Source organism: Chrysemys picta, chromosome 9, assembly GCF_011386835.1.
Source record: "Chrysemys picta bellii isolate R12L10 chromosome 9, ASM1138683v2, whole genome shotgun sequence".
In the NCBI taxonomy this organism is placed as follows: Eukaryota; Metazoa; Chordata; order Testudines; family Emydidae; genus Chrysemys; species Chrysemys picta.
In genome coordinates this window covers 56519006-56545048 of record NC_088799.1, presented here as the reverse complement: position 1 = coordinate 56545048, position 26043 = coordinate 56519006, and the positions used below count along the sequence as shown (strand labels likewise).

General features: G+C 47.5%; 1 protein-coding gene across 21 annotated transcripts in view; it reads right to left on the bottom strand.

Moving 5' to 3' along the window:
* KIF1A (kinesin family member 1A) overlaps positions 1-26043 on the bottom strand; it is a 198361-nt gene that overhangs the window by 86046 nt on the left and 86272 nt on the right. For 20 of the 21 annotated variants that reach the window (XM_065557170.1, XM_065557164.1, XM_065557163.1 and 17 more), the window contains 8 exons: positions 23247-23326; positions 20460-20535; positions 9691-9770; positions 8851-8957; positions 5610-5693; positions 4921-5101; positions 4701-4773; positions 4248-4341 (listed from right to left, as the gene is read on the bottom strand). In XM_065557170.1, the coding sequence (XP_065413242.1) occupies positions 4248-4341; positions 4701-4773; positions 4921-5101; positions 5610-5693; positions 8851-8957; positions 9691-9770; positions 20460-20535; positions 23247-23326 (775 nt within the window). The remainder of the gene's footprint in view (positions 1-4247; positions 4342-4700; positions 4774-4920; positions 5102-5609; positions 5694-8850; positions 8958-9690; positions 9771-20459; positions 20536-23246; positions 23327-26043) is intronic. The other variant, XM_065557162.1, reaches the window with a different exon arrangement.

The following is a 26043-nucleotide window of genomic DNA, read 5'->3' as shown; positions in this document are numbered from 1 at the left end:
CCCAAACACTGCTAGAGGTGGGGGAAATAATTAATTACAATAACAGCACTGATTGTTTTAAATTGTAATGGCCTTATTCTCGTTGACACTAATGCCCTTTGGCTGCCTTAAAATGGGGTAATGTAATTTATATCCACTTTAATGCCCCTTTACAGTACCAGTGGGGTGTAAAGAGTCCTGGGTATAAAGAAGAATCAGGCCCTCTGGGTTATGCTGATACCCTTTCTCTGTTCTAGAAGTGTGACTTTCCCATCACCTTCCTTTAAAATAAAAGAAAGAACCCACATTTTATCAGGGAACAACTGATTAATTTTCAATAAAAAAATTCCCCACTGATTTATGCCAACCTTTCAACTATAGAAATTTTGCAATCAGACCTCATGCTATTTCTTCATCTCTATGCCTTATCCATTTGTATGCTGCTTCTTGTTAACTGCATATCAAGAAGCAGTAGGCAATACTAACATGAACACAAGGAGTATGGAGAATGGGGTATGTGGGTGCAGTGTGAATATCTGCTGTAACCATTGTAACAGCTGTGTTTGAATTAGAGTTACAGCATCCAAAGCAGATACTGAAAATGCCGGCAAATGAGCAGAGCTCCAGCCCCTGAATTCAGACAAGAGTGATTTAACAAGCAACAATCTTGACCCCCTGCCTCCTTCATTCAGCATTATAATCATCCCGTTTGTGGCATTCCACACACTGTGATACCACAGCTTTAGACACCTACAGTTATTTGATACTTTGATACTTAAATGGGGAAACTTTGGGGAAAGGGTGAGCCTATACAGGAAGGATGGGCTCCACCTAAACCAAAATGGAACCAGATTACTGGCACTTAACATTAAAAAGGTCGTAGAGCAGTTTTTAAACTAAGGGCTGGGGGAAAGCAGACAGGTGCAGAGGAGCACATGGTTCGGACATCCCTTACGGGAGGATCTATTAATAGAGAATCTCTATGTCCTTGTGAGGAGCAGAGGATGGAAAATGATAAAATACAGGTAGGGTCTGATCAGAAACAGTCAAATAAAAAAGTCCCATTCAGTGACATTGTGTAATGGCAGACAGCTAAAAGGAGACAAGTTTTTAAAGTGTTTATAAACCAATGCTAGAAGTCTAAGTAATAAAATGGGTGAACTAGAGTGCCTCATATTAAATGAGGATATTGATATAATAGGCATCACAGAACGAGGATAATCAATGGGATACAGTAATACCAGGGTACAAAATATATCAGAAGGACAGAACAGATCATGCTGGTGGGGGAGTGGCATTATATGTGAAAGAAAGCATAGAATCAAATGAAGTAAAAATTGTAAATGAATCAAACTGTACCACAGAATCTCTATGGATAGAAATTCCATGCTCTAATAATAAGAATATAGTAGTAGAGATATATTACTGACCACCTGACCAGGATGCTGATAGTGACTATGAAATGCTCAGGGAGATTAGAGAGGCTATTAAAATAAAAAACTCAGTAATAATAATGGGGGATTTCAATTATCCCCATATTGACTGGGTACATGTCACCTCAGGATAGGATGCAGAGATAAAGTTTCCTGACACCTTAAATGACTGCTTCTTGGAGCAGCTGATCTTGGAACCCACCAGAGGAGAGGCAATTCTTGATTTAGTCCTAAGTGGAGCACAGGATCTGGTCCAAGAGGTGAATATAGCTGGACCGCTTGGTAATAGTGACCATAATATAATTAAATTTAGTATTCCTGTGGCAGGAAAAACACCACAGCGGCCCAACACTGTAGCATTTAATTTCAGAAAGGGGAACTACACAATAATGAGGAGGTTAGTTAAACAGAAATTAAAGGGTACAGTGCCAAAAGTAAAATCTCTGCAAGTTGTGTGAAAACTTTTTAAAGACATCATAATAGAGGCTCAACTTAAATGTATACCCCATATTAAAAAAACATAGTAAGAGAACCAAAAAAGAGCTACCGTGGCTAAACAACAAAGTAAAGAAGCAGTGAGAGGCAAAAAGGCATCCTTTAAAAAGTGGAAGTTAAATCCTAGTGAGGAAAATAAAAAGGAGCATATATACTGGCAAATGAAATGTAAAAATACAATTAGGAAGGCCAAAAAAGAATTTGAGGAACAGTTAGCCAAAGACTCAAAAAATAATTGCAAATTTTTTTTTTTAAGTACATCAGAAGCAGGAAGCCTGCTAAACAACCAGTGGGGCCACTGGACGATCTAGGTGCTAAAGGAGCACTCAAGGATGATACAGCCATTGCGGAGAAACTAAATGAATTCTTTGCATCGGTCTTCATGACTAAGGCTGTGAGGGAGATTCCCAAACCTGAGCCATTCTTTTTAGGTGACAGATCTGAGGAACTGTCCCAGATTGAGGTATCATTAGAGGAGGTTTTGGAACAAAATGATAAATTAAACAGCAATAAGTCACCAGTACCAGATGGTATTCACCCAAGAGTTCTGAAGGAACTCAAATGTCAAACTGCAGAACTACTAACTGTAGTCTGTAACCTATCATTTAAATCAGCTTCTGTACCAGATGACTGGAGGATAGCTAATGTGACGCCAATTTTTAAAAAGGGCTCCAGAAGTGATCCCAGCAATTACAGGCCTATAAGCCTGACTTCAGTACCGGGCAAACTGGTTGAAGCTATAATAAAGAACAATATTGTCAGACATATAGTTTAACATAATTTGTTGAGGAAGAGTAAACATGGTTTTAGTAAAGGGAAATCATGCCTCGCCAATCTACTAGAATTCTTTGAGGGGGTCAAAAAGCATGTGGACCAAGGGGATCCAGTGGACGTAGTATACTTTGATTTTCAGAAAGCCTTTGACAAGGTCCCTCACCAAAGGCTCTTATGCAAGGTAAGCTGCCATGAGATAAGAGGGAAGTACTCTCATGGATTGGTAACTGGTTAAAAGATAGGAAATAAAGGGTAGGTATAAATGGCCAGTTTTCAGAATGGAGAGAGGTAAATAGTGGTGTCCCCCAGGGGTCTGTTGTAGGACGAGTATTATTCAACATATTCATAAATGATCTCGAAAAAGGGGGAAACAGTGAGGTGGCAAAATTTGCAGATGATACAAAATTACTGAAGATAGATAAGACCCAGGCAGATTGCAAAAAGCTACAAAAGGATCTCTCAAAACTGGGTGACTGGGCAACAAAATGACAGATGAAATTTAATGTTGATAAGTGCAAAGTAATGCACATTCGAAAGCATAATCCCAACTATACATATAAAATGATGGGGTCTAAATTAGCTGTTACCACTCAAGAAAGAGATCTTGGAGTCATTGTGGATAGTTCTCTGAAAACATCCACTCAATGTACAGCGGTAATCAAAAAAGCAAACAGAATGTTGGGAATAATTAAGAAAGGGATAGATAATAGGACAGAAAATATCATGTTGCCTCTATATAAATCCACGGTATGACCACATCTTGAATACTGTGTGCAGATATGGTCGCCCCATCTCAAAAAGGATATATTGGAATTGGAAAAGGGTCAGATAAGGGCAACAAAAATGATTAGGGGTATGGAATGGCTTCTGTATGAGGAGAGTCTTATTAGACTGGGACTTTTCAGCTTGGAAAAGAGACGGCTAAGGGGAGATATGATTGAGGTCTATAAAATCATGACTGGTGTAGAGAAAGTAGATAAGGAAGTGTTGTTTACTACTTCTCATAACACAAGAACTAGTGGTCACCTAATGAAATTAATAGGCAGCAGGTTTAAAACAAATAAAAGGAAGTATTTCTTCACACAACGCACAGTCAACCTGTGGAACTCCTTGCCAGAGGATGTTGTGAAGGCCAAGACCATAACTGGGTTCAAAAAAGAACTAGATAAATTCATGGAGGATAGGTCCATCAATGGCTATCAGCCAGGATGGGCAGGAATGGTGTCCCTAGCCTCTGTTTGCCAGAAGCTGGGAAGGAGTGACAGGGGATGGATCACTTTATGATTACCTGTTCTGTTCATTCCCTCTGGAGCATCTGGCACTGGCCACTGTTGGAAGACAGGATACTGGGCTAGAGGGACCTTTGGTCTGACTCACTAGGGCCATTCTCATGATAAGAGAGAGTCTCCTGCCGATACACCTGGATCTTCCGGACTTTCATCGTAACAGACCAGAGCCCCGCTCCCAGGGCCATCAGGAAGTGTCATTGGCCAGGAAAACTGGAAAAGGCTCGTTCTCTCTTGCACAATTTATGTCAGTCACTCTCTGCTTTCACTGAACTTTTACCTTCATCTTCAGGCTCTTCCTCTTCCTCATTGGCCTCAGGATAATACCTGGAGTCCATCTGCTTCTGTAAAGCCTCCAGTTTACTCTCATAGTCCTGAGGGAAAGGGGGGAAGATAAGGAAATAACCTACAAACAACTCTCTTCTTGATTTTGACCACCCCCTTCCTGTACCAGGTCTCTCTCGATCCCCATAAAACTGACAAATGGCTCCAATCCCTGTAGAAAGCCAACCTACCCCCCAGCTGTGTTCACTGGTCTAAAAGGCCCCGTGAGACATGGAGACACATGATATTTCCAGTCTAGGTAGCATCTTCCAAAGATGCAGATCCGCCCTACTCATGTCAGCACGTTATCCATTGTTCAGACTAGAGACTCAACCCCAGTCTGCGCCTTGACGGTGACTAGCATTGCTCTGATGAACCAGATAAGAAGCAGAATGTGTGTGCCACCTACCAGCCTCTGCTGCTCAAGAAGATAGTTGGCCTCTTCTCTCTCTTTGCGGTATTGGTCCTCCAGTTCCTGAAGCCTGGGAAGAATTAGGAAGGACAAAATGACAAACCTGGACAGATCCAGTTACTGGCTGACACCCCATTTCCTTCCCTTCTGCTCCACCTCTCCATGTTCCCCTCCCTCCATGATCCATCATCTCCTCTGCCTCCCCCATGCCTCCTACCTCTGCTCCATCTCCTGCTTCATGTCAATGCCTTGTTTCTCCAGCAGCTCTCGCTGCGCGAAGGCCCAGTCCACTGGCTCTGCGGGGGTCTCTGCACATGGGGTCCGCTCCCGTTCCTGGCGAGCCTGTTCAGGGTGGTTGAATCGGAACACATGGCTCTTCCCCATGATGATTCGGTTTCCTTTGGGGAGGGCAGTTCGGAGTTAACCAATGAGGTCTCCAGTATACCTCTACCCCGATATAACGCGACCCGATATAACAAAAATTCGGATATAACGTGGTAAAGCAGCGCTCGGGGGGGGGGGGGGGCGGGGCTGCGCACTCCAGCGGATCAAAGCAAGTTCGATATAACGCGGTTTCACCTATAACGCAGTAAGATTTTTTGGCTCCCAAGGAAGCGTTATATCAGGGTAGAGGTGTATATGCAGGAACCCCAACTCAGTGACAAGGGTTGCACAGCAGGATTTCCACCAACAAGGCCTTTCGTGTCCCACGACTTATGCCCTGATTCAACAGAGCACTTGAGCATGAGTAGCCCCACTGACTATCCCCCACTGTCACTGCACTGATGCCACTAGACTAGAACCACCATCTGCTCTGGTGTGTTTCTATAAGGGGATTGATGTGAGTCAATGGTTAAAGCAATCTGTCAGTGCTGAGTCAATCACCCCCTCTGAAGCAGGACCTACCGGATCGCAGGACACTGGGTTCCATCACTTTTTTGCCATTGACGTAGGTGTCGGCCCCTTCGCAAGGTTCTAGTGTCACCACTACTGCGGGAAAGGCATAGGAGAGAGAAAGAGACAGCAGAAGAGGTGTGAAGGGACAGCAGAGGCCTGAAGGGCTGCTGGTCTCCTGATCGCATTGGAAATGTTGGCTGTGCAGGCCCTATGGGCTGCGATAGGCAGGGAAGGCTGTTCGTTTAGCATCTTGATGCCAGTGGAGCTGGGCCCAAGCACATACAACAAAGTTGTATTTCAAAAGCGCCAGTGGAATTTAGGAGCACGTCTCGCTGAAAATCAATGGGGCTGGTGCTCCTAAACCCCTGAGATGCTTTTGAAGATATCCCCCTCCCTCTATCTATATTTTAGTTATAAATACCAGGTTACTTTCCATACGTTCCCACAGGGCAGGCCTACACCACCTTCTTACCCCCATTATTTCACTGGCATTGATTGTCTCTTCCATGCCAAAATCCAGCCTGGATCTGTAAACTGCAAACTACCTTGAGCATCAGTCCTTGAGCATTAATCAGGAGAGCTAGAACATGCCCCGCTCCCTCCCACATCACAACTAGTCCCACACACAGCCCGGGGGCTGCTCACAGACCAAAGCACTACGCAGCACATGTAAGAGGGGATAGCACATGATGCTGAGTAAACAGAGGGACCTTAGGATGCCCGGGGATCTGTGAGTGGCGTTATTTGTTCTCTAGTCACTTGGTAAGAAGTACCCTCCAAACTGGACGTTATATTGCGGTACTGCCACCTGCTGGTCTCTTTGGCAAGCTAGGCTGCACGGAGATTCCTGGACAGAGTGAAAGAGGGATTGGGCCACTCCAGACTTTTGCATGGCAGTGGGTTGCCCACCCCATTGCTGCTGCAGGTGGGAGGAGGGACAGGAAAGCAGTTTCTACCCCTAAACCTGTAGTGATTTTACGGGACACTGCCAGCAAACCTGTATAATGTTGAGTCAGCCAGGCTGCCACTCTTCTTGGCGTCATCAATTATATATTAATAACAACCTCCCCTCACAGCACTGAGGCAAAACCCATCAGTAACCTGAACCCGAACACTGCTGCCTGCCTGTCTTCTCTCCTCTCGAGACTGCCCACTGGGTACAGCAGGCTAAGGAATCTCTGTCTGCTGCACCACATGATTTACAATGTTTACATGAACTACAACCGTTCTGACTGGGCAAAGGGAAATGATCTTGCCTGAGCCAGACACATAGGTGCTGGAACTAGGGGTGCTGGGGGTCTAAGTTCCCTCTAAGCTGCGGGGCCGCCCAGCAAGCTATCAAGTGCTGTGCACTTCAGGTGTCCCTTCCCGCACTGCTGAGCTGCTCCTGCCCTTTGCCTCTGGCCAGCTGCTGCCGGGAGCCTCCTGCTTGCTGTGCAGAGCATGGGGGAGGAGAGGAGACTGCTGATGTCAGGGTATCCCCCTCCCCTGTACCCCATCTCCACAGAGCAGGGCAGGGACACGACAGGGCTTAGGACAGAGCTGGCTGGCAGGTGTTGTTGTGTCTGAACAAGCAGGGAGCAGGCTTCAGACTGCTGAGTGCCGATCTACTTAAAGGGGCAGCGTGTCTCTCTCTGTCTCACACACACATTGTGTCTTTTACATTCACCTCCCAACACATTTCAAAGTGTGTTGTTTTAGTGTTTTGACTGGTCTATGCATTTCATAATTTCTATTTCTCTCTTACGCTTAAATGTAATTCTTTGATTAGTGAGTTCTAAAATGCCTACCCTGTCCTGGCTGGAGTAATTATCCCTATGGTAACTTTTTAAAAATATATACATATATAGGTTTCTTGTTTCTGCTGGTGGCGCACATCCTCACATTACCTCAATATGTTACAATATGGTACAAAATTCATTCCACCCATGGATAGAAAAAACTAGAGGGAACACGGTGGGGGTGCTGCTGCACCTTCCGGCTTGAAGTGGTTTCCATTATATTACAGTTTGGTTCAATGGCTCTCAGCACCCCCACTACACTAATTGTTCCCGCACCCCAGGCCAGACATAGTGTGGAGGGAGCCACAGTTCAAATCTCCAGCCTCACTCCTACTCAACCAACACAGCTCCTGACCTGAAGCAGCCCCCACTGTTCCAGTCCTGAACCTCCGGCCCCCCAACTCTGACAAAGCAGAGCAGAGTCCTGACCTGCAGTTTCACTTGCTGACTCATTTCAACCAATGGGATTGAAGTATTCAAATGAACAAGAGGGAGAGAGTGATGATTGGCTGTGCTACCTCTGCTGTCACCACTGCTCCACTCCCTGAGTACCAAATGAGCACAAGGTGGAAATCAGGCCTGGTTGACAGTCACCATATTGAACAATATGCTTCCCTGTGCATCTCAGACTGGAAACAGCAAAATGCCACTGAGCTGAGTGCTAGGCCTCACTCTGCTTGGCTAGTGACATCTACCACGGATTCTAGGGGTTGGACCATGCTCCCATTGAAGCTACAAAGCGCGTTCTGAAAGACTGTGCACAGGCACAGATTTGACAAGGAAGAGATTAAGAAAAAAACAGAGCCTGAGTCTCTGGCCTTTCCGCAAATCAATCCCAGAGATTTACCCCCTGCTTCCTGTGAGCAGGCAAGTTTGCACCCGTTTTGCAGGAGGGATAGCCTCAGACAATGCAGAATGTCTTCGGCAAGGGAATCAGCCTCCATATCTCACTCTTTTCTTTCACAACCATCTTCTCTTCTTCCTGATTTGCCTTACAGAATAGCCTCTATTAGCATATCACTTGCAATTCCCTGGAGATGCTTCCCTTCACTTCTGCCAGTAGTGTGGCTATGGAAGGCAACAGTGCCCTGCCAATGCTCCACACTGCTAGCTGCCTTTCAAGGGGTGTGACTGGGGAAGCTGGCACAGCCAGGAGATTGGTCTGACTGTGCTTCAACAAGTGCAAGAAAGGAAATGGGAATGACCCAACCCAGAAGACAGGTGGCGCTATCACAGCACATCCTGCGAAAGCTGTATTCCAATACCCCACCTTGACAAGTAGGTGGAGAAGAGGTGCCCTACTCCAGACCTCTTGACAGGCATCAGTGCCCCAGTCCTCCTGGATGTAAGCAGAAGCTGGGGTGCCCTGGCTGCAAACACTAAGAAGGAGCTGCAGGTAGCCAGGTATGTGACTGAACTGGGGTGAGAGCACAGACTGTGGACGTGTGAGGTTCTCTGTCCGCGGGTACCTTCGCCACCGGCCTTGGTGTTGCTGCGGAAAATGCAGTGCTCTTCCTTAATGAAGTGTCCGCTCAACACGATGTCCTGCCTCCTCTCTGCGTCCTCTCGGCCGACCCTGCAGGCAGACACAGACTTAGTGGAGTTCCCTGGCAACAATACACCAGGTTTCAGACCGCTGGCAGCAGCGCACTCAAAGGGCCTGATCCAAAGCCCACTGGTCATTCTATCTACTTTAATGGGCTTTGGATCCAGTCCCGGGAGAGCCTCAGCGGGCAGCCAGGCCAACATCTTAATTGGAAGCTGTCACGGGGAAACATGACTTTTTGCATGCCGGTATACACTAGCTAACGCATCCCTTCCAAGTGGTGGAATTAAAATCTGCATCTGCTCTCTCCCCCTGCCGACACAGGGTCTGCTCCCCCTTCACAGTACACCTGGGTAGTGTAGGGCCAGGTCTTCTGCAGAGGGGAGCCCTCGCCCATCCCCAGGATGGGACATTCTTCCACAAGGATAGCACTGCCCAGCTTCCCTTCACGGGGCAGCACATTAAATCCATGGGAACACGTCAATTAGACTCCCCTTCAGTTCACTTCTCTAGGAAGGCCAGCCTGACCCAGGGACCATGCAGAGGGCAGGGCTGCAATTGCTCTATAGTATCAGGTCCCTTTGCCACTGGTGATCTGAGTTTGATAGCAACAGAGCACCAATACCTGGTTCAGCAGTGAATGAGGCGGAGAGGGGGATCCCATGTCCTGGGCCTGCCCTGCACTCAGACAACCAGAGTCTGATGCTGTTCATTTCAGCAGACACACTGGTGCTACATGATTCTGTGGCGGTTACACCCTCACCTGGTTATCCCATCCTTAATGTAGTACAGAAGGCATTCAGACATCAGAGGGTCCTCATTGAGATTGACCAGGTGAGGTGTCTGAGAGGGAAAGAGACAATGGGTCAAAGGCATCCTCAGTATCCATGCCAGACACAGAGCCATGTCCCAGGACAGCCCAGCCCTCGAAAACACAGCCAACTGACAAGCTGCTCCACTGCATGGAGCCTCCACTCCTGCCCCAGCATAATTCCGGGAGAGAACATTTGCGGTAGGGTGTGACACTCTGTACCTTGGGGGAACACCCAACACCCCATGTTCATCCTTGTAAAATGAATGTGTGGTATCCAATGCAAAGTTTGTCATGTTGAGTGTCTTTGGAAGGCTCATGATGCACTGAACATGGTTGTTATAGTGATGTTATAGTAGTTGTTCTAGTAATGTTATAGGTTGTAATTTCATGTTTATAGTTGTGAGCCTGAAAATGTGTCCTCATGGCTTAAAATAAGCCCAGGCAAGAAAGCTCCAAAAGCGGAGAGGCAGTTCACACCTCATCATATCTGTATGGGACAAACCCAGCCCAGCTTCACAGGAACAAAGGACGCTGACCTAGACAGCAACAAAAGAATCTGTTGGACTCTCCAGGGAGTAACCCCCCTTCCTTTGGTCAGTCAGGGACTGCGATGAGGTAATGCTCACCTGACTCTGAAGGGGGGAGGGAGGGGCAAAGCCAAGAGGGAAGAAAGGACATGATAAAAGGGAGAGGCATTTGCCATGCCCTCTCTCTTCCACCTACATCTACAGACATCACTACCAAGCGACTGACGCGCTGATCAAAGGGGAGAGCCTGGCTGAAGGGCCACCAGCCAGCCTGTGGTGAGAAGCATCTCAGTTTGTAAGGGTACTGAAAGTGTTAAGATTAGCTTAGAATGTGTTTTGCTTTTATTTCATTTGACCAAATCTGACTTGTTAGGCTTTGAGTTATAATCACTTAAAATCTAACTTTATAGTTAATAAATCTGTTTGTTTATTCTACCTGAAGAAGGGGTTTGAAGCATGTCAGAGACTCTCCTTGGGATAACAAGCCTGGTACATATCTATTTCTTTGTTAAATCGACAAACTCATATAAGCTTGCAGCTTCCAGCAGGCATTACTGGCCACTGCAAGACGGAGGTTCCTAGGTATGTGTCTGGGACCGGAGATACTGGCTAGTCTCATTCGGCTGCAAGTAGCTGGGAGCAGGCTGTGCATGAAGAGCCCAGGAGTGGGGGTTCTCACAGCAGAGCAGGGAAAGGCTGGCTCCCAGAGTCAAGGATTGGAGTGGCCTAGCAGATCACCGGTCCAGATAACACCAGAGGGGAACATCACAGTGGTGTAGCGAGCAGGGCGTATGTACGGCTTCTTACTCCAAGTGAAGTGCACACTTTAAGCACAGAGATTTGTGATTTTAAGTGAGTCTTAAGTGCAGTGGCTAAGAACAGTCAGGAAGAGGTCACAATTTTGTTAATTTCTGTTTGTTTATTTCGGGTGAGGGAAATAAGCACAAGACAGCAGAAAAATGATACCAATGAGGCAGCTACAAAACTAGACCTGTCCAAACTGGAAGCAGAAGAGAAGGCAAAGGACCGCGAGTTTCAAATGGGGCAGGCAGTAATGAGGCTCAAAGAAGCAGCTGCAGCCAGGGAAACTATGGAGGCAGAGGCAGCCGGAGAGGCAGCCAGAGAGGAGACTGCACACAGAAGGGCCATGACAGAAAGAGTAAGAGAGCGGGAAGAAAAAGAAAGATGGCAAAAACACCAACTGGACCTGCTAGAGAAGCAGAACCAGAACTCCCCGACCCCAACGACTCCCATCACTCCAAAAATCCACAAATGGGAACACTTATGTCCTGCATACAGTGAAGAGGATGATATTGCTGATATCTGACTACTTTCAAAAGGCTGTGTGTAATACATGAAATCACTGATGATAAGAGAGTTCCTACCCTGATTACGAAATTAACTGGTAAAGCTCAAAATGCATTCAATGGAATGCCTATTGAAGATGCTTTAGACTAGGGCAAATTTAAAGATACTGTTTTGCGAAGTTTTCAGATTACCCCTGAAACATATGGAGTTAAATTTAGGAATCTTAAGAGGGATATTGGGATGAGTAATTGCAAATATGTAAACAAAATGGAAGATTTGTTGGGAAAATGGGTGAGGGGTAGAGAAGTGGCAAGTTCTGAGGGAATGTTGGATCTTGTTGCTCAAGAGCATTTCCTAAGCATAGGTAAGGCTGATGTAAAGCAGTGTCTATGGGACAAAGATGTAATCTGTGGATGAGATGGCTTTTTTAGCTGATGCCTTCGAACAGAATCAGGTGTCTATTGAGGGCAGGCCACAGAAAGAGGGGTTTAAAACTGGTGGGAAGGGAGGAACCCATTTTGCCCCTTGGAAGAGAGAAGGGGGTTGGGAGCCTAAACCGTCTCTCACCCAAAAACATTCCTCTAACCCTCATCCCAAATCTCCGGTAAAAGTAGAAGAGCCCAAAAGGTACTATCAGTGTAATTCTACTGATCACCTGGGGAATAAATGCCCTGTGCTAGGAGGAAGCAGGCAAACAAGAGCTCATGTTAGTTCTGCTGGCCTCAACACAGAAACCCCCCCACAAGCAATTGAAACCTATCATATTGGTTCTGTGAGGTTAGCCGTTGCAGAACCAGGTATGGAGCATGTTAAGGCTGTCCAGACTGATGGCAGGGAATACTTGGGGCAGAGGGATACAGGGGCCCAGATTTCTCTGGTTAAGCAGAGTGTGGTCCAAAAGGCCAGTATGTTGTCTGGCAAAATGACAGAGATTGTGGGGGTGGGCAAACGCAGATTCCTCACACCACTAGCTAAAGTCCATGTGGTTTGGGAAGGTTTGGAAAGTGTTTTGACTGTGGGGGTAATGGAACACCTTTTGTTCGACCTGCTCCTGGGTAATGATTTTTTCCGTGTAGCCCAGGTTAAAGTATTTGCCTGTAGTAGGAGGGGGTATTATGCTGGGACCCCCAAGGGAAAGGGTAAGGTCTCTCCTTGATTCTTCTGCAACAGGGAGAAACCACATGCTTCCAGGTGGGAGGATGGTTGAGACCAACTCCTGCACTGCAGTTGGAGGCAACACCGCATCAGGAAGGGATGGTGGTGTAATGCCTGCCAGGGAGAGAACTGTCCAGGTTGTTAGCTGCCAGCAGGTTGCAGCTGAACCAGAGGCAAAACCAGCTCTAGGGAGCAGGGAGAAATGTGTCCCAGAAGAGAGCCCAGAGAAGGGGCCAGGGATCTCAGAAATCACTGAGGTGGGTGAGGATTCCTGTGACTCTGTAACACAGGGAAGCAGTGTGCTTCCAGGTGGGAAGGTGGTTGAGACCAACTCCTGCACTGCAGCTGGGGGCAACACCGCATCAGGAAAGGATGGTGGTGTAATGCCTGCCAGGGAGAGAACTGTCCAGGTTGTTAGCTGCCAGCAGGTTGCAGCTGAACCAGAGGCAAAACCAGCTCTAGGGAGCAGGGAGAAATGTGTCCCAGAGGAGAGCCCAGAGAAGGAGCAAGGGATCTCAGAAATCGCTGAGGTGGGTGAGGATTCCTGTGACTCAGTAGCGTAGCTTGGGGGAGGAGCGGGGGAGCAACCGCTCCTCCACTGAGCACGAGTGGCACCTTGTCAATTTCTCGGCGCCTTTTTACTCACCCAGGGGAGCGATCAAAAAATAAAGGCGCCATCCGCTGCGGCGCTTTTATTTTACTCACCCAGCGGCGCTCCAGGTCTTTGGCAGCACTTCGGTAGCAGGATCTTCACTCGCTCCGTGGGTCTTCGGCAGCATTTCGGCGGCGGGTCCTTCAGTGCCGCCGAAGACCCATAAAGCGAGTGAAGGGCCCGCCGCCAAAGAACCGGAGCGCCGCCGGGTGAGTAAAAGCACCGCAGTGGGTGGCGCCTTTTTTTTTTAATCGCTCCCCCTGTTCCCTCCACCTGGCTACGCCACTGCTGTGACTCTGTAACACAGGGAAGCCGGGTGCTTTCAAGTATGGGAGGGGCTGAGACTAGCTCCTTTCCAGCAGAAGGCAACATGCCCTCAGGCGCAGAGGCAGGAGAGGTGTTGTCAGGGATTAAGGAAACTATCCCAGTTGTTAGCTGGCAGAGTTCTGCAGCTGAACAAGAGACAGAACCTTTCCTAGGAGGCACAGAGAAATGTGTCTTAGGAGGGGGCCCAGGGGAGGAAACTGGGGAAGGAATAGTGGGGGTACAAGAATGTCTCCTCACTAGTCACTTTGGGCAGGATGCCCAGAACACTAGGAGGGTGACTGGGTCAGCATCTGTGCACTCAGGCACTCAGCCTGTGACCCAGGTTTTGAGAAGGAACTGTGTAACCGACCTCCTGGAGGGGCGCAGTCCCACGGCTGACTTCTCAGGGATAGAGAAAGGGGTGAGGGAGGATACCCCAATCCAGGTCCCGTTTTTTCAGGATGCTATTTCTGATAAGTTTTTGGAAAGTAACTGTGTCTCTTTAAATCAAGATGTAGCTCCAATGCCCGTGGTAACAGAGGAGTTGGGACCAGGAAATTGCCACGTGGTAGTCTGCCAGAATTCAAATGAACCAACTGACAGAGAAGGGGGTGTTTTCCCCCAGGCTGGTAAGACTTAGAGAGCAGTTATGGGAAAGCTGCGGGTAAAGATGAATCTGATCAAAGGATAAACACACCTAACCCACAAAACACAACCCTCTAGGGGGCAGGGAAGGACTCAGTGCTGGGAGGGGAAAACACAGGGTAACCCCAAAAGGGGAGCTGGATTTTCTGCATATCTACAGTCCTGGGGTTGGGAGACCACTCCCCAAAAGGCCAGCTAATGTGCAGGATCCCCCTGAACACCTTTCTTGCCAGACCCTGAGGCACCAAAATTCCAAAAACATGATTAAATTAAGAGCCCACACAAAGGGAAACACTGGAGGGAAAGAAAAGCCAGTGACTGATTACATGGGAGAGAGTCAAAGGACACCATGGATAATGAACAAACTACACTATCTGAACAGAGGGTGTGGTATCTTAAAGATACTTGTAATCACCCATCTGTGATAAAAATGTTGGTATTAATCTTAAGATTTGGGGATAAACATTTTGACATGGATGTTTAACCTTATGATAATGCTACTTTTCAATTAATAACTGTAAACAGGTTTAAAGCTTATCACAGCAGAGAAACCATAAAAAACCTGGTTTGCTGTGTGTGAATGGGGAAACTGAGGCACACTGCCTCCTGGCCTTAATGGCTGGATGCCAAGAGACCTATAACACAAACTGCCTTCAAACTAGTCAGTGACTAACCCTCTTACAGTAAACTAAGAGGGGAGGTTTGACGCTCTGTACCTTGGGGGAACACCCAGCACCCCTATGTTCGTCCTTACAATATGATTGTGTGGTATCCAATGCAAAGTTTGTCATGTCAGGTGTCTTCGGAAGGCTCATAATGCACTGAGCATGGTTGTTACAGTGATGTTACAGTAGTTGTTATTGTAATGTTATAAATTATAATTTCATGTATATATTTATGAGGCTGATAATGTATCCTCATGGCTTAAAATAAGCCCAGGCAAAAACTCTCCAAGATCTGAGAGGCAGTTCACACCTCATCACATCTGTATGGGACAAACCCAGCCCAGCCTCACAGGAACAAAGGATATTGACCTAGACAGCAACAAAGAATCTGTTGGACTCTCGAGGGAGTCACCCCTCTTCCTTTGGTCAGTTTGGGACTGCAATGAGGTAATGCTCACTTGACTCTGAAGTGGGGGGCAAAGCCAAGAGGGAAGAAAGGACATTATAAAAGGGAGAGGCATTTGCCATGCTCTTCTTCTCTCTCTTCCACCTACATCTAAAGACATCACCCCCAAGCAACTGAAGCGCTGATCAAAGGGGAGAGCCTGGCTGAAGAGCAACCAGCCAGCCTGTGGTGAGAAGCATCTCAGTTTGTAAGGGCACTGAAAGTGTTAAGATCAGCTTAGAATGCGTTTTGCTTTTATTTCATTTGACCAAATCTGACTTGTTGTGCTTTGACTTATAATCACTTACAATCTATCTTTGTAGTTAATAAATCTGTTTGTTTATTCTACCTGAAGAAGTGTGTTTGGTTTGAAGCATGTCAGAGACTCTGCTTGGGATAACAAGCCTGGTACATACCAATTTCTTTGTTAAATTGACGAACTCATATAAGCTTGCAGCATCCAGCGGGCATAACTGGACACTGCAAGATGGAGGTTCCAGGGTCATGTCTGGGACCAGAGATATTGGCTAGTCTCATCCGGTTGCAAGTAGCTGGGAGCAACTTACACGCCAGAGGCTGTGCATGAACAGCCCAGGAGTGGGGGTTCTCACAGCAGAGCAGTGTAAAGGCTGGCTCCCAGAGTCAAGGACTGGAGAAGCCTAGCAGATCACTGGTTCAGATAACACCAGAGGGGAACGTCACATAAGGATTTTCAAAGGGCGCTAAAGAGAGTCAGGTGCCCAATCCCATTGACATTCACTGGGCTTCTAACTCTGTTGACAGTCCCTGCCGCCCTGAACAGTGCCTCACAAGCTGATTAAAAATCAAAATAGAAGCAGGAACAGCAGAGCTGGGGCCTGGCTCCCCTGTGCCCTGCATCTCACCAGGCCATTTACTTTCATGCCAAGGGGGCATATCAGGCTTTCCATTCACAGCAAGCTCCATTCACACCAGCTTTGCACAGGTGCCAGTGACGGCGCCACATGGGATTGGGGGAAATCAGGTCTGTTCAGCATTGATGTTGCTTCTCTAATTGGCTTGGAAAATGTAAAGAAATTTGCCTCAGCTGTCTAATACCACCCAGCATTTGAGTAAAAGTCAAGTGGGTCGTGTGAGCCAAGGGGCATGGACATACTACTGTAACACAGGAGGGCCTACTACATCCTTTGAGCTGGAGCTGAGATTCCTGAATTCACCAGCACATGGTACAGCAGCTTCTTTATTCAAGTACAGCCAGCCAAGTCCTCCCATGGCACAACTAACGCACCCCGAAATGGCCAAGGACCAACCGTGCTGCTAGGAGGAAGCACTCAGTGCTGGAATTTTAGCTGCCAGAAGCAGAGCACTTCTGGGAGCAAGCTCACACTGTTATAATCTTAAACCTGATTGATCCCTTGTGGGAGAGCCTCTAAAATCACAACAATAAAACCAGTCTAAATGTCATGCAAAGAGGATCGGAAACTGTCCCTCATGCAAGGGCAAACAGTCAACACACACTGAGGAGTGGAAGGGTTGTTTATTAAAAGATGAAGATCACAGACCTCAAGCAATTCCTGATTTATAGAATTAGGTGATTCCTGAGTTGGGTTCCTACACCCTCAGTCCCTGCCTCACAGGAAGAGAGCCCCCAGATGCACAAGTAGAAAGAATTAGTTACTGAGAGCTTGGCTACACTTGCAAGTTAGAGCGCATTAAATCAGCCCCGAGCGCCCTAACTCCTGAGGTGTCCACACTGGCAAGGCACTTAGAGCGCCTGGACTCCGCGGCTGAAGCGCCCCTGGTAATCCACCTCCATGAGAAGCATAGAGCTTACTGCGCCCTGGCTGAAACACCGGGGTGTCAGTGTGAATGACGTATTGCATTATTGCACTGTGATTGGCCTCTGGAAATGTCCCTTAATCCCTTGAAGTCAAGTGGCCACTCTGGTCATTGTTTTGAACTCGGCTGCAGGCATGTGGATATCCCCTTTCAAAGCTCCATTTCTGACAGCCGGCATGCTTATCTCTCCCGGACACAAAGCAAACCATTATTGTGGAATGCTGCTGCTGCAGAGGCAGGTGTTTGTGCCTGTGTGTGAGAGAGAGGCGAGGGTGGGGGAAGGGGGAGGCTGATGTCAGGGTTTCCCCCTGACACTGTCTGAACTTACAAGACAACATGCTGACACACTCTCTGCCCCCCAAAACACATCTCTCCCCCCACATACACAACACACACTCTGTCACATTCCACCCCCCCCCCCCATTTGAAAAGCACGCTGCAGTCATCTGCACACTGGGATAGCTACCACAATGCACTGCTCTCTGTGGCGTTGCAAGAGCTGCTAATGTGGCCACGCCACTGTGCTTGCAGCTGACAGTGTAAACACACGGCAGCACTTTCCCTGCTGCTGTCTCCGAGGGCTTGTTTACCTCCCAGCGCTCTACAGCTGCAAGTGTAGCCAGAGCCTAGGTCTATCTGACAATTGGGAGTAGCCAAAATGTCTCTTCTGCATCCTCCAACCAATCTACTAAAGCCTGGTTGCAACAGAAGATGAGGTCGCTTCTTTCCTCCTCCCCGTCATTGAGCTGGCTTCTTCCACTTCTTCCTCTCACTTTCTCATCTAGATCTTCCTGCTTTGCAGCCTGTGTTAAGCTAACCCTTACAGCCTATGCTTTGCCCTGGGACATCAGGTCTAACTTGGGGAGGACTGCTAAGGTGGTTTTTGTTAGGATATTGTACAAGTGTCTGTGGACAAGAATCTCCATAACGCCTGCATAAAATTCACCTCCTCATGCTGTATTGGGCATCTGAATAAGTGGCTTGATTTTTAGAGTGCTGAGCTCTGATTAACTACACTTTCTGATTTATCCAGGTGCCAAATACGGAGTTAAGTGCTTTGCTATAGGGTGACCAGATGTCCCGATTTTATAGGGACAGTCCTGATTTTAGGGTCTTTTTCTTATATAGGCGCCTATTACCCCCCACCCCCGTCCCATTTTTTCACATTTGCTGTCTGGTCACCCTAGCTTTGTTATAGGGATCCACTTTTGCAAAAGGCCTTACTTTCTTGCTCTACCCATCTAGTTAAGTGTTAATTAGACACCTGTTGCCTGGGTATCTATCTACTAATGGTACTTATATGGCCCATTTATTATAGCATCTAAGCACCCCACCATTGCTAGGGTATTTACCCTCCGAACACTGCAGGAGATAGGTGTGACATTCTGTACCTCAGAGGAACACCCAGCACCCCCATGTTCATCCTTACAATATGCTTGTGTGGTATCTAATGTGAAGTTTGTCATGTCAGGTGTCTTCGGAAGGCTCATGATCTACTGAGCATTGTTGTTATAGTAATGTTATAGGTTGTAATTTCATGTATATAATTATGAGGTTGAAAATGTGTCCTCATGGCTTAAAGCAAGCCGAGGCAAAAACTCTTCAGTTCACACCTCATCAGGGCATGTACGGGACAAACCCAGCCCATCCTCACAGGAACAAAGGACACTGGCCTAGGCAACAACAAGGGATCTGTTGGCCTCTCGAGTGAGTCACGCCCCCTTCCTTTGGTCAGTTTGAGACTGTGATGAGGTAATGCTCACCTGACACTGAAGGGGGGGGAGGGCAAAACCAAGAGGGAAGAAAGGACATGATAAAAGGGAGAGACATTTGCCATGCTCTTCCTCTCTCTTTCAGTTTAAGATGCATTCTGCTTTTAGTTCATTTGACCAAATCTGACTTGTTATGCTTTGACTTATAATCACTTAAAATCTATCTTTGTAGTTAATAAATCTGTTTGTTTATTCTACCTGAAACAGCGCGTTTGGTTTAAAGCGTGTCAGAGACTCCCCTTGGGATAACAAGCCTGGTACAGATCAATTTCTTTGTTAAAGTGATGAACTCATACAAGCTTGCAGTGTCCAGTGGGCATAACTGGACACTGCAAGACGGAGGTTCCTAGGGTTGTGTCTGGGACCAGAGATATTGGCTAGTCTCATCCGGTTGCAAGTAGCTGGGAGCAGCTTACATGCTAGAGGCCGTGCATGAACAGCCCAAACTTATTTGTCTGTGCGACTGGCTGAACAAGAAGCAGGACTGAGTGGACTTGTAGGCTCTAAAGTTTTACATTGGTTTATTTTTTAATGCAGTTATTTTTTGTACGTAATTCTATATTTGTAAATTCAACTTTCATGATAAAGAGATTGCACTACAGTACTTGTAGTGGCAGAATTGAAAAATATTATTTCTTTTGTTTTTTACAGTGCAAATATTTGTAATAAAAATAACTATAACATGAGCACTGTACACCTTGTATTCGGTGTTGTAACTGAAATCAATATATTTGAAAATGTAAAATAAATGACAGCCCTAATAACAACAATAATGTATAATATATAGTGCCCAACCACAGCTCTTTAGTATGTAAGCGATTGGGGGCAGGAACAGAGGTTTCCTAGAATGCCTGGCACACTTTGGGACACTTCTACGGCATTAATAATAATTCAGCATCTTAAACCCACGATTAAGGCCTTCCATACTCCATGGCAAACTGGACCTAAATCCTGCACCAAGGAATCCCTGGATTTTACAGCAACCTGGTGTGCAAGACAGCTAATTCAGGGGCTACTTCATTTACATTGGAAAATGGAGGTTTTTAATAAGCTGCATCTAAAAAGAAATCATACAATCATTCCAGGAACCCAGGTTATTTTATTTTGACAGTAAATTCCCCACCTGGAGAATTGTGGCAGGCAGTTTGGGAACAGGAAGGGAAAATTAGCTGGATGTTTCTATTAAAACAATCAGCAGTGAAACAGTGAACAGGGTTGATGTTTAAAGTGTCATTTTTATGTTTCAGAGTCAACACCCACTGAGCTAGAGGGGGTAGTTCACATGTCTCAGAGCTATTCAGAAATGAGCTGGACTAATAGGAATTTAGCAGGGAGGTATTTTCCAAGTGCTGCTGCTGGGCAGTAGGTATATTTTTAGAAGGATCTGATTGGCCTGACGGAAGAGATTAAAGGAATCCTACCTACCTTTTTAGGAGAGAACACACCCAGGGTGCCTCCATCTTCTCTCATGGCCACGCCCATTTCTGCCAGCAAAGCTTCCCTGAGCAACAGCAAAAGCAAAAGTCTGTCAAAACAACCTGTGTTGTTAGTTTTTTTGCATCAGAGCAGCCCCTAGAGAAGCCAACTGAGATCAGGATCCCACTGTGCTAAGGGCTGCACAGACACAGACCCTGCCTCAAAGTGCTCACAGTCCAACTGGAAACAAGGCGAATCTAGCGCATGGAACAAACCAAAGAAGGAGGAGGGCAAAGGTGGATGAGGGTAACTATGAGAGGAACATGTGTATATACAGACTAGCTATGGGCTTTGTTAGATATTTGTATAGTGCTTAGGAAAATGACCCCCATTATGAGAGTTCAATTAAACAATTAAATCAATAAAGAAAATTAATGATTTCAGTAATTCCATTTCCTCGAAGCCCTCTAAATTAAGGCAGACATTCGATTTATAATATTTAGCTAGTACCGGATATTTGAGGATCTCAAAGCACCTTATAAATGTTAATGAAGTAAGACTCAGCTGTGAAGCAGGATAGTACCAGAGGTGAAAGTAAGCCGGTACGGTCCGGTACAGACTGGACCAGCTTCCGTGGTGGTGATTTAAAGGGCCCAGGGCTCCTGCCACTGCGGGGAGCCACGGGCCCTTTAAAGCGCCACTGGAGCTCTGGCAGCCGGGCTCAGGCAGGAATTTGGGGCCTGGAGCTCCGGCTGCTGCGGGGATCCCCGGGCCCTTTAAATCCCCGCCGGAGCTCTGGCAGCCGGGCTCCCGCAGTGATTTAAAGGGCCCAGAGCTCCGCAGCGGCCGGAGCCCCAGGCCCTTTAATTCGCCTCTGAGCCCCAGGGGCTCCCAGCCACCTCTGCAGCTGGTAGCTCAGGGGTGATTTAAAGGCCCTGGGGCTCCCAGCCACAGCCGGAGCCCCAGGGCCTTTAAAGCTTGAAAGGCCCTGCCTCTTCCGGTTGAGGCCACGCCTCTTCTGGTTGAGGCCACACCCCTGCTCAGGACTCCGGCGTACCAGTAAGTCCTTTAAGTTACTTTCACCCCTGGATAGTACTATTAGTTCCGTGTTACAGATGGGGGAAAAAGAGAGAGATTAAATAACTTGTAGGAGGTCATGAAGAAATCTTGTAGACTGATTTGGTGCCTTACCAACAGGACCATCCACCTCTTCCTTTTGGAGGGCTGATCACTGTATTGAAATGGTTGTACGGGGACTTTATCTTTTCTTTCTTTCATCTCATTCACTTCTAAAATACACCTGTCCCCTCACCTCTGACTGCCTCTGGAAAAGGGGCTGTGGGCAGTGTGACATTGCACTTCATAATGTTTTATGGAAATATGCTTGTGAGTGTAAATATAATGTAACTGGAATATGCTTTATGCAAAAGGTCTCTTGTAAGATATCATTACAAAGCTTATAATCTACTGAGTGTGTTCATCCTATTTGTATGAATGTATCATTCTTGTATCTAAAACTAGAAATATGAAGTATAACTCTGAGGTCCTGTTGTAATTATGCAAAGTGTGGGCCATTAATGGTGGTTTGGAAGCTTGATGGCTCCCACTGACTAGGACAATTGGTTGTAAATGGTCTGTTTACTTGCAAACCTTCCTGGGTGCGTGCGGGCCAGCCTTGGAAGAATGGAGGCTGGGGTCTCACAGGACATGTGACCATGTCACCTGATACTGGAATCCATCTTAAACCTGGTGCTTTTCCATTTAGAAGGAGGGGTGGGGACCCAGAGAGACAAAAGGTTCCCGCCTTGTGGAAAAGCTATAAAAGGGGGTGGAACAGAACAAAGGGGGCTGCCAGTCATGAGAAAACCCCTAGTTTCCACCTAAGATGTCTGCTGAAACTAACAAGGACTGTACCAGTGGAAAGGATTGGGCCCAGACTAGGAAGGCATCTAGTCTGTGAAAGAAGTTTATTGGAACATCTCTGAGGGTGAGATTTTACCTGTCAATCTCTTAATGTATTAGGCTTAGACTTGCATGTTTTTGCTTTATTTTGCTTGGTGACTTACTTTATTCTGTCTGTCATTACTTGAAACCACTTAAATCCTACTTTTTACACTAAATAAAATCACTTTTGTTTATTAACTAACCCAGAGTAAGTGATTAATACCTGGGGGAGCAAACAGCTGTGCATATCTCTCTGTCAGTGTTATAGAGGGTGGACAATTTATGAGTTTACCCTGTATAAGCTTCAGACAGAGTAAAACGGATTTATTTGGGGTTTGGATCCCATTGGGAACTGGGTGTCTGGGTGCTCGAGATAGGTGACCTGCTGAGCAGTTTTTGGTTAAAGTCTGCAGCTTTGGGGGCAGGGACCAGACCTAGGTCTGTGTTGCAGCAGGCTAGCATGTCTGGCTCAACAAGGCAGGGTTCTGGAGTCCCAAGCTGGCAGGGAAAACAGGCTCAGAGGTAATCTCAGCACGTCAGGTGACAGTCCCAATGGGGTCTCTGACCGAACATGTCACAGGCATGTGTTGTGTCAGCATAACTGGGTCTATGCAAAGTCCCCTACAGGAGTCATTAGCAGAGGAGGAGTGTCAGCCATGCTATTGACGAAACTGGGGCAAGGCCCGATGGTCTTACTATCCTGGCTCTTCCTGGCTGCTGACGTCACTACAACCAGCACAGGCACATGAACTGACCCCAGGAAGCCCCCATGGAGGGGAGGTACAAAGGTGGCATAAAGTGAACTGGACACTGAGTGAATGGGTCTTGCAGACATCACTACTGTACACTCACCTCTCCATGCGGATTGCTTCTGTCCTCCGCAACTTTTCTTCCCAGGTCTCATTCAACTCAGCAATGATCTTCTCTGTTTCCTGGCAAGCAGAGTTTAAATGTTAGTATTTCGTGACTGCTGTCACCTTTGGTAACAGAACTGCAAATGCTCTTTTAGGCTTTGCTCCGGAATCTCTGTTCTACAGAAATCACAGTCACAGCGGCATTTACTAAGTCACACCACACAATGATCTTGCATAATGGATACAAATGAGACAGCTCTGTTTCCTGGCTGCAGAATGTGAATCCCAGATCCAGCCTGGTTTCAATGTAAAGCACCCCTCAGGGAAAAGGCGGGATAAGAGGTTTTTCAAAAAACCCTTACACCAGTCACAGTATTTGAAGACATGTTAGGAAAGCAGATGATCCTCGGGCCTGCCATTCAGCACTGGGCAGGACTGGGCCCACACTGTGGCCTGATGGCTCTGCTGGCAAACCAGCATCAGTGATGGCTTCAGCAAAGCTCTCCCAATAGTGAGTTTGTTAGTTACCTGTCACTGCCAAGCCATGAGGGGAAGTACAATATCTCACCTTTTGGGAGTGAGCCGCTAGACTCAAGATGGTCTTTTTAGCCTTTCAACAGAGTAGGGAATAAAATAAATACATAAAACCTCAGGCCAACATTTTCAGACGTGCCCATTGATTTTGGGTGCCTCAATTTTGAGTTGCAACACTTTAGAGGAGCCTGATTTTTAGACAACATTAAGCACCCTCCCTCTGAAAATCTCTACATTCAAATTTCACTCTTTAAGGGGTCCAAAATTGGGCACTGTAAATCATGGGTTGCTTTTGAAACTTTTGGCCTAGCAAAAGACGGTTACTAACCTTTTTGTGACTGTTGTTCTTCGAGATGGGAGGTTGCACATGTCCATTCCGCGTTACGTGTGTACGCGCCCTGAGCATCGCTGTCAGAATTTTTTCCCCTAGTGGTATCCATCGAGCTGGCTCCAGTGCCCCCTGGTACCACACGCTCATAGCTCCGGTACAAGGGCCCCTTCTGAGCTCCGCCGAGCCCGCATCCCTCCTTTTCTTCTTACTGACAACTCTGAGAGCAGGGACGGTTGATTGGCTTTGCTTGCACATGTCCATTCCAAGTTAAGTGACTCGCAAGCAGTTGCATCGGAGGTGGACTCGAAGTTCAAGGACTGCAACACCGCTCGGCCAAAGTGTGCATCGTCTCTGGCCTGCTGGGTGAGGGCATAGTGCGATGAGAACCTGTGCACTGAAGACCAAGTTGCTGCCTTACAGATATCCTGGATGGGAACCTGCACTAGAAAGGCCACGGAAAAGGCCTGGACCCTCCTGGAGTGAGCAGTGAGATTCGGCGGAGGAGGAATGCCTGCGAGATCATAACAAGTTCGGATACATGATGTAATCCAAGATGAAATCCTTTGGGTGGGGATGGGGAGCCCCTTCATTCTTTCAGCTATCGCTATGAAGAGCTGCGGTGACCTATGAAACGGTTTTGCATGGGGGCTCCGCCGTGAGGGCTCGGATCTCTGATGCCCTCCTGGCCGAAATAATTGCCACTAGAAAGGCTACCTTCCATGACAGGTGAAGCAGCAAGTATGTCGCTAGTGGCTCAAAGGGTGGCCCTGTCAAACTGGAGAGAACCAGGTTCAAATCCCATGGCAAGATTAGCTTCCTCATCTGTGGGAATACCCTCTCTAGACCTCTGAGGAAACAGATCATCTCCTCATAGGAGAAGACCGGCTTGTTGTCAACCTTTGAGTGGAATGCTAAGATGGCCGCCAGGTGGAACTTAATCAAGGAGAGGGCCAAGCCCTGCTCTTTCAGGAAGAGAAGGTAGTCCAGGATGAGTTGCAACATAGATTGCATTGGCGGGATTCCCCATTCAGAAGATCAGAGGGAGAAACGCTTCCACTTCAACCAGTACATTGCCCTTGTGGATGGCTTCCTACTGCCCAGGAGAACTTTACGGACCTGCTCCAAACAAGCCTGTTCATCAGGATTTAGCCATGAAGATTCCAAGTCCTCAGATGCAAAGAGCTGAGTGTCGGGTGAGTCAAATGTTCATGGTCTTGCGAGATTAAATCCGGATGAAGCGGAAGCTCGATCAGGGTCTCCCAGGAAAGATGGAGAACCATGGTGTAACAGTGGTGTCTGGGCCACTGTGGCAGGGTGACGACTCACCGGCATGGCGCTTCCTGCTGGTCGTCCATGGAATTAGCTCTTTCCAGCCCGGAGCGCCCTCTGCGGGCCGCGTCTCACCTGCCACTGCCCCCCGTGTCCCTCTTGGACCCCGGTGCCCTTCTATGTCAGGGTTCTGCCCCCGCAGTAACCCACAAGCTGGGTCTCCCCACCTAGGGGAAACCCCAACCCTCTATCCCCACGTTGCCTCAGTGGCTACTGCCAGTCATCCTCTAGCCCCTGCTCACTGGGGCAGACTGCAGTCTGTAAACCACTCATCATCGGCAATGGGGTCAGACCAGCTGCCTCTGCCTATATCTGGGCTGCCCCTCTGCAGCCCTAGTACCCTTTTGTGGGCCCTTAACTCGGCCTGCAGCCTGGGGCTCTGCTAGGCTGGAGCTCCCCAGCTCCCTCTGCCCTTCCCCAGCACTGCTCCACCCTAGGTACCCTCCTCAGCTCCCAGGCAGCCAGGTCCTCCTCTCTCTAGAGCCAGGGAGAGAGTGTCTCCTTTGTCCTTCTGGCCCACTGCCCTTTTATAAGGGCCAGCTGGGCCCTGATTGCACTGGCTACAGCTGTGGCTGCTTTCCCAATCAGCCCAGCTTTTCCC